Source organism: Simochromis diagramma, unplaced genomic scaffold (assembly GCF_900408965.1).
Source record: "Simochromis diagramma unplaced genomic scaffold, fSimDia1.1 OVJJ01000487.1, whole genome shotgun sequence".
Taxonomy (NCBI): Eukaryota; Metazoa; Chordata; class Actinopteri; order Cichliformes; family Cichlidae; genus Simochromis; species Simochromis diagramma.
Genome location: NW_024387305.1, coordinates 7,616,878 through 7,631,999, shown reverse-complemented (window position 1 = coordinate 7,631,999; position 15,122 = coordinate 7,616,878). Strand labels below are relative to the sequence as shown.

General features: G+C 39.2%; 1 protein-coding gene across 1 annotated transcript; it reads right to left on the bottom strand.

The window, feature by feature from the left end:
- Window positions 1-4,876: 4,876 nt before the first annotated feature.
- On the bottom strand, window positions 4,877-8,575 carry LOC120716970. Its single transcript, XM_040004726.1, has 5 exons — window positions 8,464-8,575; window positions 7,410-7,667; window positions 6,598-6,885; window positions 6,235-6,510; window positions 4,877-6,153 (listed from the first exon to the last, which is right to left on the bottom strand). The coding sequence occupies exons 1-5, from the start codon at window positions 8,519-8,521 to the stop codon at window positions 6,032-6,034; spliced, it is 1,002 nt and encodes a 333-aa protein (XP_039860660.1). The 5' UTR covers window positions 8,522-8,575; the 3' UTR covers window positions 4,877-6,031.
- Between the last annotated feature and the right edge of the window lie 6,547 nt (window positions 8,576-15,122).

The following is a 15,122-nucleotide window of genomic DNA, read 5'->3' as shown; positions in this document are numbered from 1 at the left end:
TCTGAATATATCTGAATATATAACTGATATAACTAAACGATGACTGTGCTTTACACCATCATTGTTTCCTAAACTAATACCATCATTAGCCATGACGTTTTAGGACAGTATACAGTACAGACAAAGCAAAAACTTTACGCACAAATGGGAATTTAGCCATATTTCTTTTATTATTTGATTATTTGTTTTTGTGCTTTAATTACCTTAAAATAATTAATAAAAAATATTATATATAATCCCTGCCATAAGTATCAAAATATTTTGGTCTAAATACCCTACATTGTTTCTCAAATTGCCTTATCTGAACATTTAAACTACAACAAAAAGCCAGAAACAATGTGACAAGCTGAAGTTCTCTGCTTTATTCATCCATGTTCTGGCTGGTGCCTATCCCAGCTCACTTAGAGGTGGGTTACACCCTGGGTCATGACAGAGCTAACATAACAACGCAGACAACCACACCCTCCCATGCTTAAAATTACCAATTAACCAAATAGGCATCTTTGGACTGAGGGACGAAGCCAGAGCACCTGCAAATAACCAGATGCAAACAACATGTAAATTCAAATAAAAGGTGCGGTCTGAGCAGATTCGTATCATTAACCTTGTTGTATGGAAATGACCAGTGATGGGAATGCGTTACAAGCAACGGCGTTATTTTTTTCAGTAACGAGTATCGTTACAACGCTGTTACAGTTGCTAACAAGAAAATGCGGTCCGTTACTATTTGTCAACAAACAGACGGTTGAAGCTGTGTTCGGCTTACCGCATATCAATTGTGTTAATACAGTATGTCAAAATGAAAACATAACTGTAAATTCAGACACGTGAGGTTGTGCTGAAAAGGATGATACCAAACAAGGCAAAGTAAACAGTTTTTAAAGGTAAAATGTGGTTAAAAATGGCCAATTATACCCTGGACCCCAGAGAGTTAAACATTTTTTAAAGTAAAGCAATAGGTACTTTTCAAGTAATTACTTACTTTTAGAATCTTGTAACTCAGTTACTAACTCAGTTACTTTTTTGAAGAAATAACTAGTAACTATAATTAATTATTTTTTCAATATAACTTCCTCAACACTGGAAATGACAATTGGGATAAAAGAAGCATACTAACATACTTACTTACTTTGGACAGACACAGGCAGAAACTAGATGACACTGCAACGTGACGAACAGCACACCAAAAACAACAAACAGCAAAAGCACGTAGACATACGGTAAGGAACAGGCTGTTTTTCTCTTTGCTGGTTGTTAGTCCAAATACCACGAGACAGGGGCCTCCTGAATTCCATTAAACCTTTTCCAATATTATTTTGGGATCATTTTTCATTACAGCAGAAACCTGTTCCAGTAAAGTGTTTAGTGCAAACAATTCATCAGCATATTTTTAAAGTTTTTCCATCCCGCTTACCCTCAGTGTGTCGAAATGTTTTTGGTCACCTTACAGAACTGTAAGAATTTATAGCCAGTGTTCACAGTTTCTTTTAAGTTTGCTTTGGCTTTTTGAATATGTCATTCATTATGGTGCCTTTATTTGCTCATGGGATTTATCTTTGTTCTGCCTTACATTACACAATTTGCTGCGTCATTTAAACTCATTTAAGGTTAGATAACTTTTCTTTTTTTTTTCCTTACGTAACATTATCAGAAACTGGACTTCCACAAAAGATGATTTCATTTTTTGTAAAACCCACATGCATTTCATCTCATAGTATTTACTCAACACTGATCACAGTTTATTCAAAGCATACTTCAGCATTCCCAAAATAAAAAGTCAGTAATAAATATAATGCATGAAAGCCAGGGTGAAGGATTCAAGTGTCAGAGTGACTTGCTGAAATGTTTCAGAATAAATGATAAACTTTTTTTTTTAAAATTATGCTAATACTAAAAAGTACAAATAAAAAAACACTTTAGGAAAAGCTCTTATATTTTTTCCCAACCTTTCCCTGAAACTTTATGCTTTCACATTTACCTTAAATGCTTGTGTTTCAGTTATAATGTTTGGTGAGAAACTACCAACTTCAAACCATTATTAATAAACAAGTTGAAATTCTACAAAAATGGTTCTCCCAACCTTGAACATCAGCTCTTATTTATCTGTTCTCACCTAAAACTGTAAGGGTAGTGTTGACCCTAAGTTGTGGGACAGATGTGATGGATCTAAGGGTGAGCGCTCCAATGAGGATGTTGACAGACGCCCTCCTACTGTGATTTGTAAAAAACGCAACCTGGCCAAGCCAAGTAAGGATGAGGAACTTTCCTGCTTGCTTCCACTTGCTTCTTATCTGCAGGTGTTATAGATCATCTGGGTTTCATGCTTGTCAAACTTCTCAGAAAGGTGATACAATTTTTAGAAAACTGTATTATTTCAGACAACCAATTGTTTTCACACACTAAGAAATACTCTTTCCCACGTTGGATGTGAAGCACAGGCAAACCATTATGCCCCTCTCAATAGCACTGAGTAAACAGCGGGTCTATTGTTTGAGCTATGACGGGACGAAGTTCAGCATCTGAGCAAACCTGTGCTGTGTATACTGGCCAAACAGAAGATGTGATTGATGTATAGGTCATTTGTAGATTTTAAAGGTAAGTGTGAGGGGCCCTGTTGACATGAAATTATAGTCTTAACTCTTTAGTTCCCTATTGCTGATCACTAGTCAGAGTCCTAGAAAAGAAAAAAACAACATTTGATGAGCCATGGCAGAGTTTTATAAAAAACCTTATGTTTTTTTACAAACAAATATGATGTAGTATAGCTGCATCCTGCATTTGATAATGGTTTTTGTACACCATTTTAATGCTAAGGGTGAAATGGTGGGTCTAATTTCAGCCAGTGAATGCAATACTTTGTAGTTTAATCTACAAATTTTTGACATAACCAATAGCCAATAGTTAGCTAGCTAATCAATCAAATGTAATGGAATTAAAAGCTAAGCTAGGTACTTAATCATGTTTCACTATTTGGTTTGAATAAAGTATGAACTACCTGTCAGACTTCTGCATTAATATTTTTAACATCGCTGTCATCATGTGACTTTAATATATCTGGTGTAATATGTTTTGAATTCATCATATACAAAGTTCTGTTGTACTTTTTAAAACAAGTATATTGTATGATACATCTGAAAAACAAAGTAAATGTCAGACCATGTAAATAGAATGAGAACAACAAAAACAACAATAAATAAGTAGAAAATGGTAATAAAATGTTAATGAGGAAGAGGAAGAGCTTCTGCTTGATACCCTCATATGAGGAGTTTATATTACAGCACGCATATTATCAGAAATCACTTTCCCCATAAACAGGTAGCGTCATCCTTCCTTACTTGACACGGAGCCTGAAGGGAAAGAAGGGAATGAAACAGAAACATTTGATGGAGGCCTGACTTCATCTCAAAAAAAAAAAAAAACTTCAATGTGAGCAGGTGTGAGCAGATCATGGATCCTTGGAGGGCACACCTAGTCAGATTCAATATTTGTTTACAGTCATGCCTCGGGTCTTGCAGGAAACCTAGGATAACATAAGATAAGATAACCTTTATTTGAACACTGGAATACAATAAGAATAATATACTGTACACAACTGTACAGAATATAGAATAAATTAAAATAAAATACTATATACAATAGAATAAAATAAAATAATATCTACAATAGGTTAAAAATAGAATACAAATGCTATATACAACTGAGTAAAAATACAACTTCATCAGAAAAGAGTATTGCACTTGGTGTTATTGCACATGTGTGGGTTTGTGTGTTTGATCATCTGCAAAAGTCTTTGTTGTGGAGTCTGACAACAGTGGGGAAGAAAGACCTGCGAAATCTCTCCGTCCCACACCGTGGGTGCCGCAGTCTCCCACTGAAGGAGCTGCTCAGTGCTGTCACAGTCTCCTGCATGGGGTGGGAGATGTTGTCCAACAGGGATGACAGCTTAGCCACCATTCTCCTGTCACTCACCACCTCCACTGGGTCCAGAGGGCATCCTAGAACAGAGCTGGCCCTGCGGATCAACCTGTTCAGTCTCTTCCTGTTCCCGGCAGAGATCTTGCCACCTCAGCAGACCACACCGTAAAAGATGGAGTTGTGAGAGAAGTCTGCAGTGTAGATGGTGAAGACAAATGGAGCCAGAACCGTTCCCTGTGGGACAAAAGTATTCGGCCCTTTTGAACTTTTCCACATTTTGTCACATTACAGCCACAAACATGAATCAATTTTATTGGAATTCCACGTGAAAGACCAACACAAAGTGGTGTACACGTGAGAAGTGGAACGAAAATCATACATGATTCCAAACATTTTTTTACAAATCAATAACTGCAAAGTGGAGTGTGCGTAATTATTCAGCCCCCTGAGTCAATACTTTGTAGAACCACCTTTGGCTGCAATTACAGCTGGCAGTCTTTTAGGGTTTGTCTCTACCAGCTTTGCATATCTTCAGACTGAAATCCTTGCCCGTTCTTCTTTGCAAAACAGCTCCAGCTCAGTCAGATTAGATGGACAGCATTTGTGAACAGCAGTTTTCAGATCTTGCCACAGATAGATCTGGACTTTGACTGGGCCATTCTAACACATGGATATGTTTTGTTTTGAACCATTCCATTGTTGCCCTGGCTTTATGTTTAGGGTCGTTGTCCTGCTGGAAGGTGAACCTCCGCCCCAGTCTCAAGTCTTTTGCAGACTCCAAGAGGTTTTCTTCCAAGATTGCCCTGTATTTGGCTCCATCCATCTTCCCATCAACTCTGACCAGCTTCCCTGTCCCTGCTGAAGAGAAGCACCCCCAGAGCATGATGCTGCCACCACCATATTTGACAGTGGGGATGGTGTGTTCAGAGTGATGTGCAGCGTTAGTTTTCTGCCACACATAGCGTTTTGCATTTTGGCCACAAAGTTCCATTTTGGTCCATTTTGGAATTAATCTTTTTTTTTGAATATCTTTTTGTTTCAATAATTTAAAAGAGAAAGTACATAACAGACATAACATAAAACACCAACCTACATTTTCTAGTTTATAATTAAACACAGGATATATATACATATACTACAGAGATTGCAGCATTTCAACTGAAACTACAATGAGGTTAACATGCAAATGTTGGTTTCTTTTACAACAAAATGAAAGCAGATGTTTTAGTTTCATTTTCCCACCTATTCTTACGCCTGACAAAGCAACTGAGATATGACAAAAGAAGAAAAGAGAAAAACAAAGGTAAAAACCTCAGTCTCTCTCAGTTTGCTTAGTGTGGTTGTCTTCTCTGCATTAATTGTTCACTTTCAAAGGAACATGAAACAGATTGTTGAATCACTGACCACATGCGCAGGATTGACGTCACACAGTTTGTTTATCAAGCTGGCTTTACAAAAGTAATTTTTCACTGAAGGAGTTACGTCCCAGCGAAAGCATTTTTAATAAATCTTGAGGTTTGTTTTTGAAAAAAACAAAACAGTCAGAGTACTTATTGCAATATCATTCACAGAAATATTTTACATTTTATGTTCCACTGTCCTTGAAATCCAGTGCTTCTGTGTTGTTAGTGACACCTTGTGGTTAAATTAAATTAATTACAGTGTACGTTTTAATTACAAATGGCTTGTAATTAAAACGTACACTATAAAGGAGCATAAAGGAAATCATGTGTCAACTTTAATTGTTAAATAGGAATCAACTCCAACTGTGACTTGATGCACATAATTTATTTTTCATATGCGAGTTCAGATGTTTTACAAAAATTCATAAGGAAAAACCACTGCTTCTACTTTTCTAACATTTGACATCACATATGTTTCTTTTGCACAAATAATAATAAAAAGAATACGCTGCTGCAGAAATAAATAGCGTGGAAAATATTCACACTAAAACCCCCAAATCAAATTTAAGTTGTTTTTCTCTGGAGTGTACGTCTGAGTTGAAAAGTTTTGTAGATATCAGCTGCATTTAGTTGTAGTAACTATTCTATGATAATCCATGGTGTAGTCATGTGTTTATTTGGGCATAAAGCTGATGCTGGGGTGAACTGTCTCTTTAAAGTGAATATAAGTATACTGTTTCTAGAGCCCAACCCAAGAGGACCCACATTCCCAGACTGAAGATTCCTGCAAAAAGTCCACTAAGCTGCATCGCCTCCGATCCAGAGATTGGGATATCTGTTGAGAGAAAAAGAAAGTAATTGAAATTGATTTAGCAGTAAGAATAGAAACAAGCAAGTGCTAAGGAGTTGTGCGTACCTTTAACTTCTACCATCTTGGTGGCCTCAGCAGAACGTCCAGCAGCTTTATTCTCTGCAATGCAGGTGAAATTTTGAAAAGTCCCAGGTAGTGAAGGAGTCCACCTGACCTCATTTTTATGAACTGAAAAGTAGGTTCCAACAGGGAAACCTCCCCTGAACTCCCACCTGACGGTGCATTCCACATTTAAGGTGCAGCTAGTCAGGCAGGTGAACTCACTTAACTGACCAGGAAACACAGTGTCAGGTCCGCTAATGCTGACGTTCCACTGATCATCTGCAAAAGATTAGAAAGCTTGTTGCAGTTATGACAAAACACAGCCTCTCTCATTCTGGTTTAATCTCTCTGTATCCTTGTACTTACAGCTGAGTAGATAGCCCAGGCTGAGAACTGTTGTCTGTGATGTAGGCAGATATGTTTGACACTGGTAGAAACCAGCATCAGAGGGCAGCAGGGAGTCAAAGTGAAGTGTGAGGTTGTTTTGCTGAAGCCACATATTTTCACGCAGGGTCACCTTTTCTCCATCTTTATACCAGACCAGGTCTGATAGACCTTGTGGATCACCAAATCTGGCATCATGGCAGATGAGATTTAATGACTGGTTGAGAGATGGTACAGTGTTCAGCGGACTGACTTGTACAGATATTTGATCTGTACAAAAAGAAAAAATAAGTTTTTAATTCATAAAGTGAGAATAACAATATGGACAGTAGTGTTAAGCCACACCTCTTAATCTTTGCATTCAGTTGTCCCAGGTGTGTAAAGTCAAGCACCTAGCCATGCAGTCTGCCTTTACAAATATTTGTGAAAGAATGTGTTGTTCTATAAACATCACTGAATTTGAATGAGATGTAATAACATGCCACCATTGATAAAAATCAGTATGTGAAATTTCCTTCCTCTTAGATATTCCCTCCTGACTCAATAACTGCAGAGTTTTAAACCTCCTTTGGCATTAGCATCAGCTGAAAAACTGCGTGCCCAGGGCCTCATGACAGGGTAGGTGTAATCTGTAGGTAGCAAAGTAGTTTTGTCCATGTAGTGTGTCCTAATTAAATGTGACTCATACACTCACCTTGTTCCTGTCATCAAGGCAAACATTTTAGAAGTACAGAATAAAAGGTACCTTTGTTACTTTCCACTATTTAATGTGACATTTAACTTGATGTACTCACTTGTAATTTCTACAATGGTGTCAGTACTTGTGTAGACTCCTGTCTGTGGATTGAAGACAGTGCAGTGCAGTTTCACTGTATCATCCAGTCCATCTGGTGTCCAAGTTAATGTGCTCCCGTTGACTGTGCTGGCCTTAAAGGACCAGGTGTAGATGCAGTTTGGAAAACAATTAGATGAGCATGTGAAAGTAGTGGGGGAACCAGCTGTCACCCTGCCAGTCCAAGAAATCTGCACCTTGGTCCCCAAACCTGGTATACCTGAGGGACAGAGCAGTCAGGATGGCTGTAACACATACCAGTAAAAGCCACTCTGTGTCAACACTGGTACAATAACTCAATCTGAGAATTAAATAATATATAATCCATTACTCCATAATGGATATCTATCTGCATAAGTATCAGTTAACTAAACAGGAGTTCAGACGTGTGTCCAGACAAACTTAAGTGTGAGAAAAAGATGATGTAAGACTTATATTAGTATCAGCAGGTACTCAAAGCTGTCAGGTGTAGTTCTTAACCTACATGTATGTGATAGAAGGAACGACAGCATTCAAACATTTTTTCTAAGAGCACATTTGAAAAAAAAGTTTTGCTGCTTCCACAGATGTATGGTCAAATATAAACTTTGCTAACATACAAATAATAATGATAATTTACATGAAAACAGAAGTTAAAGAAGCAACTGTCTTTCAGCAGTCACTTAAATGAATTAACGTAGTCAGCCGACCTGAGTGACCGAGGAAGGCTGTTGCACAGTTTGGGCACAACAACCTCAAAAACAGGATCACATAATATAAAGAAAAAGCTACTTTTCAATCCTTACTCAGTTAATTCCTTCCATGTATTCTTAAATCAATATCCAAAATCTTTACACTCAGAAGATGTTATGTAGGGATAAATGTGATAAACATCTGCTAAAATAAAACATGAATCAAAGCACAGAGACCTTTATTCTTGGGCCTCATGTATCAGTTACTTTGTTACTATTGTCATTCATGTTCATAGTCAGCATTTAAAAGAATAATAACAGCGAACACAAATGAAATGTTCTCACCCATAAGTGCCACCAGCAGAAGACTCTTCCAACAGGATGTCACAGTAACACTCGCCATGTTTGACTCTGCTGTAGGGTTGCTTTACCTTCTTTGTTTTTATGACAGCTGTGAGTTACTGGGAGGAAGTTTTAAATCATTTACTAAATCTGTTAAAACAGTGCAGATTACAGTCACACTTTGATTTCACAACTGATGTTGTTTAATACTGGAATTTACGTGATGATGAAATCAGCAGAAGGTGGAAATTCCCTGAAACAAGTGAGGGAAGAGGTCAAATAGAGTTCAAAGAATAGGTTAGATTTTGTTGTTGTTGTTTGCATGTATTATTTTTTTGTTTGGTTTTTATTTGTATTAATGCATGGACTAGTCAAAAGCTGCGTGAAATTGAAGATGTTTATAGTGCACTCCTCAAAGCACTAGATGGCACTGTCTCACAGGAGTCTTTTAATTCTGGTTCCTTCTTCTCTAAATAACCTCTGCATTAAAAATATTCACCAAGAAATACCTGGACCTTTTGGTTTCTCTCAACAAGCCTGCAGATGGGTAGTAACACAGTAATAATGCAACATCCAACTATATATTTCTGTTCTCAGCTAATATTATAGTTATCTTATCTTTTCTAGCCCTCGTGAATCTAAAACATTAGTCCTGTGATTGACACTTTGAACGTGATTACATAGAAGATAGAGTATGAATTATGAAATATACCTAATTTAACTTCTGATGGCAGCACAACGATAAGCTTTTTATTATGTCAGATGTTTTCTGACACTAGTAGATGAGTCTTCCCTGCTGTCACACACTAAGATAATTCAGTAATTATCATTGCTCAGAGAGGTGGGGCTTTTGAAACAAGGGCAAAGACAAGCAGTAAAAGTTGCTGTCAGTCTGTTACTGGTATAAGTACAATAGAAAAAAACATTGTAATCTATGCCATGTAGACAGTACTGTGCAAACATCTTGAGTCATCCCTCACGTCTTTATATTTTGTTTCCAAAGAAGTCAAACTGTCTTGTCCTTTTTTAAAAAGTGGTCTTGGTCCAGGCTTTCTGAAAGTCTTTTAGAGCTCTTCAATTCTTGTACCTGACCTTTTTTTAAAGGAGTGTTTACTTTTTAATCCACCGAATTAAAAACCATTCAGCATTATGAGGCACCTAACTCAAGCTGTCTACACTTAGCAAAGAACCAATCAGAAATTCTACTTTTAGACACTTAGTCACAAACCCATAATTTCTTCCCATTTCTTTAGTTGAATCTAGGAAAAATGTCAAAAATAACACGTTTTACAATCAGAACATCACAAAGGCAGATATCTAACACTGACTATCAGGCATGAAGAAGCTACAGTAATATTATTCAATGAAGGCCTGACAGCACAAGTCTGGAAAAACACCACAACCACAACAAAATACTTCCAAAATGTAAGGCAATGGTTGAGAAGTCAGTGGAATGGTAGGGATAAGATCCAAGCCTTCAATACATACATCCTAATGGTCAGAGATGGGCACAGAAGAGGATATATGTCACTGATGTCAACACACAAAAACTCCTCACAATGGGGCTGGACACAACTGGGGTGTCCAGCTGAAGTCCAGCACCTTGAGGCTCTATGATCAGGATGATGGAGAAGTTCTTAGAGAAGTTCATCTGGTTCCCTGAGAATTTTTCTCCAAAAGTACTTTAGATGGCTGAAGGCAAATGGTGATGAGGAACATGAGGAGAAACAATCATGGATGATCAAGTCCCTGGATATGATGTACCAATGATAACATAGGATGTAGCTGACATCAGGAAATCCAAGCAGTGGCTAAAAAAGGTTGGCCTAACCCATATGGAAAAGAAATAGTAAAAACTTATATGTGATTACTCATGAAAGTGGCCACTTTCTCATTACTTTCATATATTGTTTTAGTAAGTATCCAAAACATACAAGTTTTATTATATAATTTTTCAAGGGATCTTATATCTGTTTTCACTCTTATATGCTTTTCATACAAGTTTCACACAAGACAGATACAAACTTTATAAGATTTATATCCTATAATCCTATAATATATAATCCCCAATCCTATAATTCCTATAATTTATAATCTTTATAATCTCTTCTGCTATTTGCACATTCTTTACTGTAAATTACTAAGTTAATTTGTAAATTCTGCAGTAAACTGTAAATTGTAAATATTGTAAAACTTTTCTTCTGTCATTTAATGGTCGGGCATTGTACAGCTACAAGCATTTCACCCCCATGTCATACTGTGTATGGTTGTGTGTGTGTGTGACAAATAAAATTTGAATTTGAATTTGAATTTGAATATATCTTTTCCATATGGGAAAGGACAGCACAGAGGCACTAATCACGGCAGCACAATGATGGGCCCTAAGCACCAGATCCATGGAGGCAGGAGTCTAACACAACTGACAGAACTAAATAGGCTGACTGTGCAAAGATGTCCTGGAGACTATCCAGCACATTGTAGTGGGATGTGTGTCCACAGTGGTACCAGAGGTAAAAGGAATACTGTAAGCTGTGACCATTAAATTTGAGGGATTAGCTCCAGCAGATTCAGGGCACAACGTCAGAGGTCTCTATTCAGAAGAGCACAAGAAAAGCTGAGTCATCCATTTTAGAAAACTTTCCAAAAGAACATCTCTGAGTCTGTTTGCTTGGTGAACTGTCACATTTGCCTTGACAGTATATATTTGGCAATGTGGTGAGTAAATTTAGCAGGCTTTGTCACAACACATTACCGGTACTTTTGGTACAGTGTTATCTTATTGCATTGTTGTGATAACAGGTCGGATAACCGGAATATAATTTATTGGCTGAACTTTGAATTTATTACTGCAGTTTCATGCTGTGTCATTCCTCTAAATCTTGCATTGTTTGGCTACAACCTTATGTTGAGTGTATATCAAATACACTAACATCAGAAAAACAAAAAAGCATAAAAATTTAGGAATATACCTGAACTACATCCTTCTAAGTTCTTTTTGCAAGAGGGAGAGTAACATGTTTTCTTTCATTTCCTCCTCTCTGGGTGTTACCACAGATATGCTTTATGATTGTTGCATTTCTTTTTATTGTCATTTCAACCATACAGTGGTACAGTACAGAGTGAAATGAGACAGCGTTCCTCCGAGACCCTAGTGCTACATGTGACATATAACGGACAAACACAGGACAGGACAAAAAAACCAAACAAACAAACAAGCAAACATCATGTCTTTTAATAAAATGATTATACATGTGTCATGGTCCTGAGTCTGACGACTCAGTGTTTTGTGTTTCCTTATAATATTTTATGTTCTTGTTTATTCTGGTTATGCCTTTTATTAAGATTTGCCATTTGTTAGGTTTCTGTTCTGTGCCTGCCCTGGTCCCACTTCTCTGTGTTCCCTCTGTCTGTCCATGATGTCACAGTGTCTCCTCGTGAATCTGTCTGTTAAGTTCAGTGTCTAGTCTGGATCTCTGTGTCTGTTGTGCATTTCCTGTTTTACTTTGAAGGTGCATGTCTTATGTGAATGTGTCTAGTTTTGCTTCCCCTCGGTCTCATCATTTCTGATTACTCCCAGCTGTGTTCTCCTTCTGTGCCTCATTCCCTCGTTATCCCTCTGTGTATTTAAGCCTTGTGTTTGCCTTTGTAAGCTGCTGGTCTGTTTCCCTGTGATCACCCTAAGGGTTTTGACTTCATTTTCATGTGTTTAGGCTTTCCTAGTTTTAGTTTATTTCTTAGTACCTGTCCTTGCCTTCTCCACTCTCATATCAACCTCTGCCTGCACTTGGGTCCTTACTTCACCTCCACACGCCTGCCATCGCAGCCGTGACAACATGTATACAACGTTACACTGCCAGTTAAACAAAAGAGCCAAATGTTTGCTTAAATTCCTTATTGCTTATAATTAACATTTATGTTTCAAATAAAGCTAAATTATTGAAAAAAAGAATAACTCACAACAATAATAATAATCATAATAATAATAGTCACATTCAGTCAGTCAGTTACTTTATGGTTTATTTTTTAAAGGGATAACAATTCTACATGCAACAAGCCACCCACCACAGTATTTATAACATTTCACTGTTATTCCGATGTTTCTCAAATTTATTTTCCTCTTAAAAAGAATTCTACAGACTCTCTGAAGGTTTTGCTAGACTGCCTTGATGACATTAAATCGTGGTTTGCATTACATTTTTTGAATGTAAACGACCAAAAAACTGACCCTGGTCCTCTGGAAAAGTCCAGGGCCCGTATCCCTAAAGAATCTTTGTGCAAAAAGTGGCTCCTAGCGGCCAAATTCTAAGAAAATTCTCAGAGTCATGACGTTTTCTTAGAATTTCCCCTAAAAGTGACACGACAATCCCAGTTAATATAAAAGCTATTCCTCAAGATTCCTAGCGCTTAAAGGGGCTCCTAAGGCGAGATCTGCTAAGAGCAGGGAAGAGGACTTTTAGTGGCTTAGGAGTTCCCCTAAGCAGCTGCACAAAATGGCCAACAGAAGAGGCAGGAGAGATGTCCTGCAAACACTGGATGACAGGGAATTATTGAGACGCTACAGATTGGATCGTGCAGGAATCATGTTTGTGGTGGATCTCCTTAGAGATGCAATTACTTCACCAACTCGACGCCACAACACTATTACACCGGAGACGAAAGTAATCACAACCCTGAGGTATTTGGCAACCGGGAAAATGCAACAATGCAGCAGTGATGACTTGAGTCTGTCCCAGTCCTCTGTCAGCAGAGTCATCACCCAAACACTGACAGCTTTGTCACAACCTAATATTGTGACACAATTTGTTTCATTCCCGCTGGATGCCCGCACTTTACACACACATAAAAGGGCATTTATGGACATTGCAGGATTCCCTGGCATTGTGGGTGTAATTGATGGAACACATGTGAGAATAATTGCGCCATCAGAGGACGAGGCTGTCTTTGTTAACAGGAGGAATTTCCACAGCATCAATGTGCAAATAGTGTTCAATGGGGCCTGTAAGAGTTTGGACATTGTGGCTAAATGGCCAGGCTCCACACATGATGTGAGAATGCTCTCCGAGAGTGGCATCAGACAGCTTTTTGAGAGACGCTATGTGCCAGCTAATTGCCACTTGTTAGGGGACAGTGGCTATATGCAAACCATGGCTCCTTACCTCCAGCCACACCAAGGGCCCCAACTAAACTATAACAGGTAAGCCAAACAATACAAAAATCATGGAAATGAAATGCAAGCAATATGTTAGAGCATCCAAGTAGTGCAATATTTCCATCAAATAATTAAATGTCTCTGTATTCTATTGTAGGGCCCACAAGACAACAAGAGCGGGGAGGTGCGGCTGAGGCCTGAAAAAGTCAGCAAAGTCATCATAGCCTGTGCAATATTACACAATATTTGCAAGGTTAGACAGATTGCAGAACCTCTGGAGGATGGCGATGAGGATGAAGACAATGATGAGGATGGTGGTGAAGAAGATATTTACATTCCACGGGGGAACCTAGCCCAGAGTGGACTGCCTTACAGGGCAAACTTCACAAGTTTACATTTCAGGCAAGCTGTAGCCCCATGTCTTTTGAGAACTTGTGATGGTATTAAGAACTACCACAGTTTTACTGCACATCACCTGAGACGGACAGACTCCCTTCGAGACGGACAGACTCCCACGGCCCACCCTCCCCTCCCCAGGGACATTGCGTCAGACATTGACCCCCAACACACCTTCCACCTCTCCCCCCCTTCACCCTGCCCCTCCCCAATCAAGACTCAACGACCACCCCCACCCTCCCCAATCCAGACTCAACGACCACCACCACCCTCTCCAATCCAGACTCAACGACCTCCACCACACCTCTCACCCCCCTTTCCTCCTCCCTGAAACTAAGAATACACACTCAGGATGTGAGCCGACTATTCCAGAAACAGAAGCCCAGGAAAGCCCCCGGACCAGATGGCGTCTCACCCTCCTGCCTCAAAACCTGTGCTGAACAGCTGGCTCCCATCTTTACTCGCATCTTCAACAGATCCCTGGAGCTGTGTGAAGTTCCCTCCTGCTTCAAATGCTCCACCATCATCCCTGTTCCCAAGAAACCCACCATCACAGGACTGAATGACTACAGACCTGTCGCCTTGACGTCTGTGGTCATGAAATCCTTCGAACGACTGGTGCTAGCCCATCTGAAAGACATTACAGGCCACCAGCTGGACCCTCTGCAGTTTGCCTACCGGGCAAACAGGTCGGTGGATGATGCAGTGAACATGGGGCTGCATTACATCCTGCAACACCTTGACCGCCCGGGAACTTATGCCAGGGTCCTGTTTGTGGACTTTAGTTCGGCTTTTAACACCATTGTGCCTGAACTCCTTTCCTCCAAACTCTCCCAGCTCAGCGTGTCACCAGCTACCTGTCAGTGGATCACCAGCTTCCTGACAGACAAAAAGCAACAAGTGAGGCTGGGGGAGATCACCTCTGAAACCCGGTCCCTCAGTATTGGTGCCCCTCAAGGATGTGTCCTCTCACCACTACTGTTCTCCCTCTACACTAACGACTGCACCTCCAAGAACTCGGCTGTCAAACTCCTAAAGTTTGCAGATGACACCACTGTCATTGGCCTCATTCAAGATGGTGATGAGTCTGCATACCGGCAGGAAGTTGAGCGGCTGG

Bases quoted from the DNA above. Each gene is read 5' to 3' on its own strand.
- LOC120716970 (XM_040004726.1), bottom strand. From the start codon at position 8,521: ATGGCGAGTGTTACTGTGACATCCTGTTGGAAGAGTCTTCTGCTGGTG. The intron at 6,886-7,409 runs GTGAGTACATCA...CTTTTTGTACAG, and splicing joins CACCATTGTAGAAATTACAA to ATCAAATATCTGTACAAGTC. The intron at 6,154-6,234 runs GTACGCACAACT...TTCTCTCAACAG, and splicing joins CAAGATGGTAGAAGTTAAAG to ATATCCCAATCTCTGGATCG.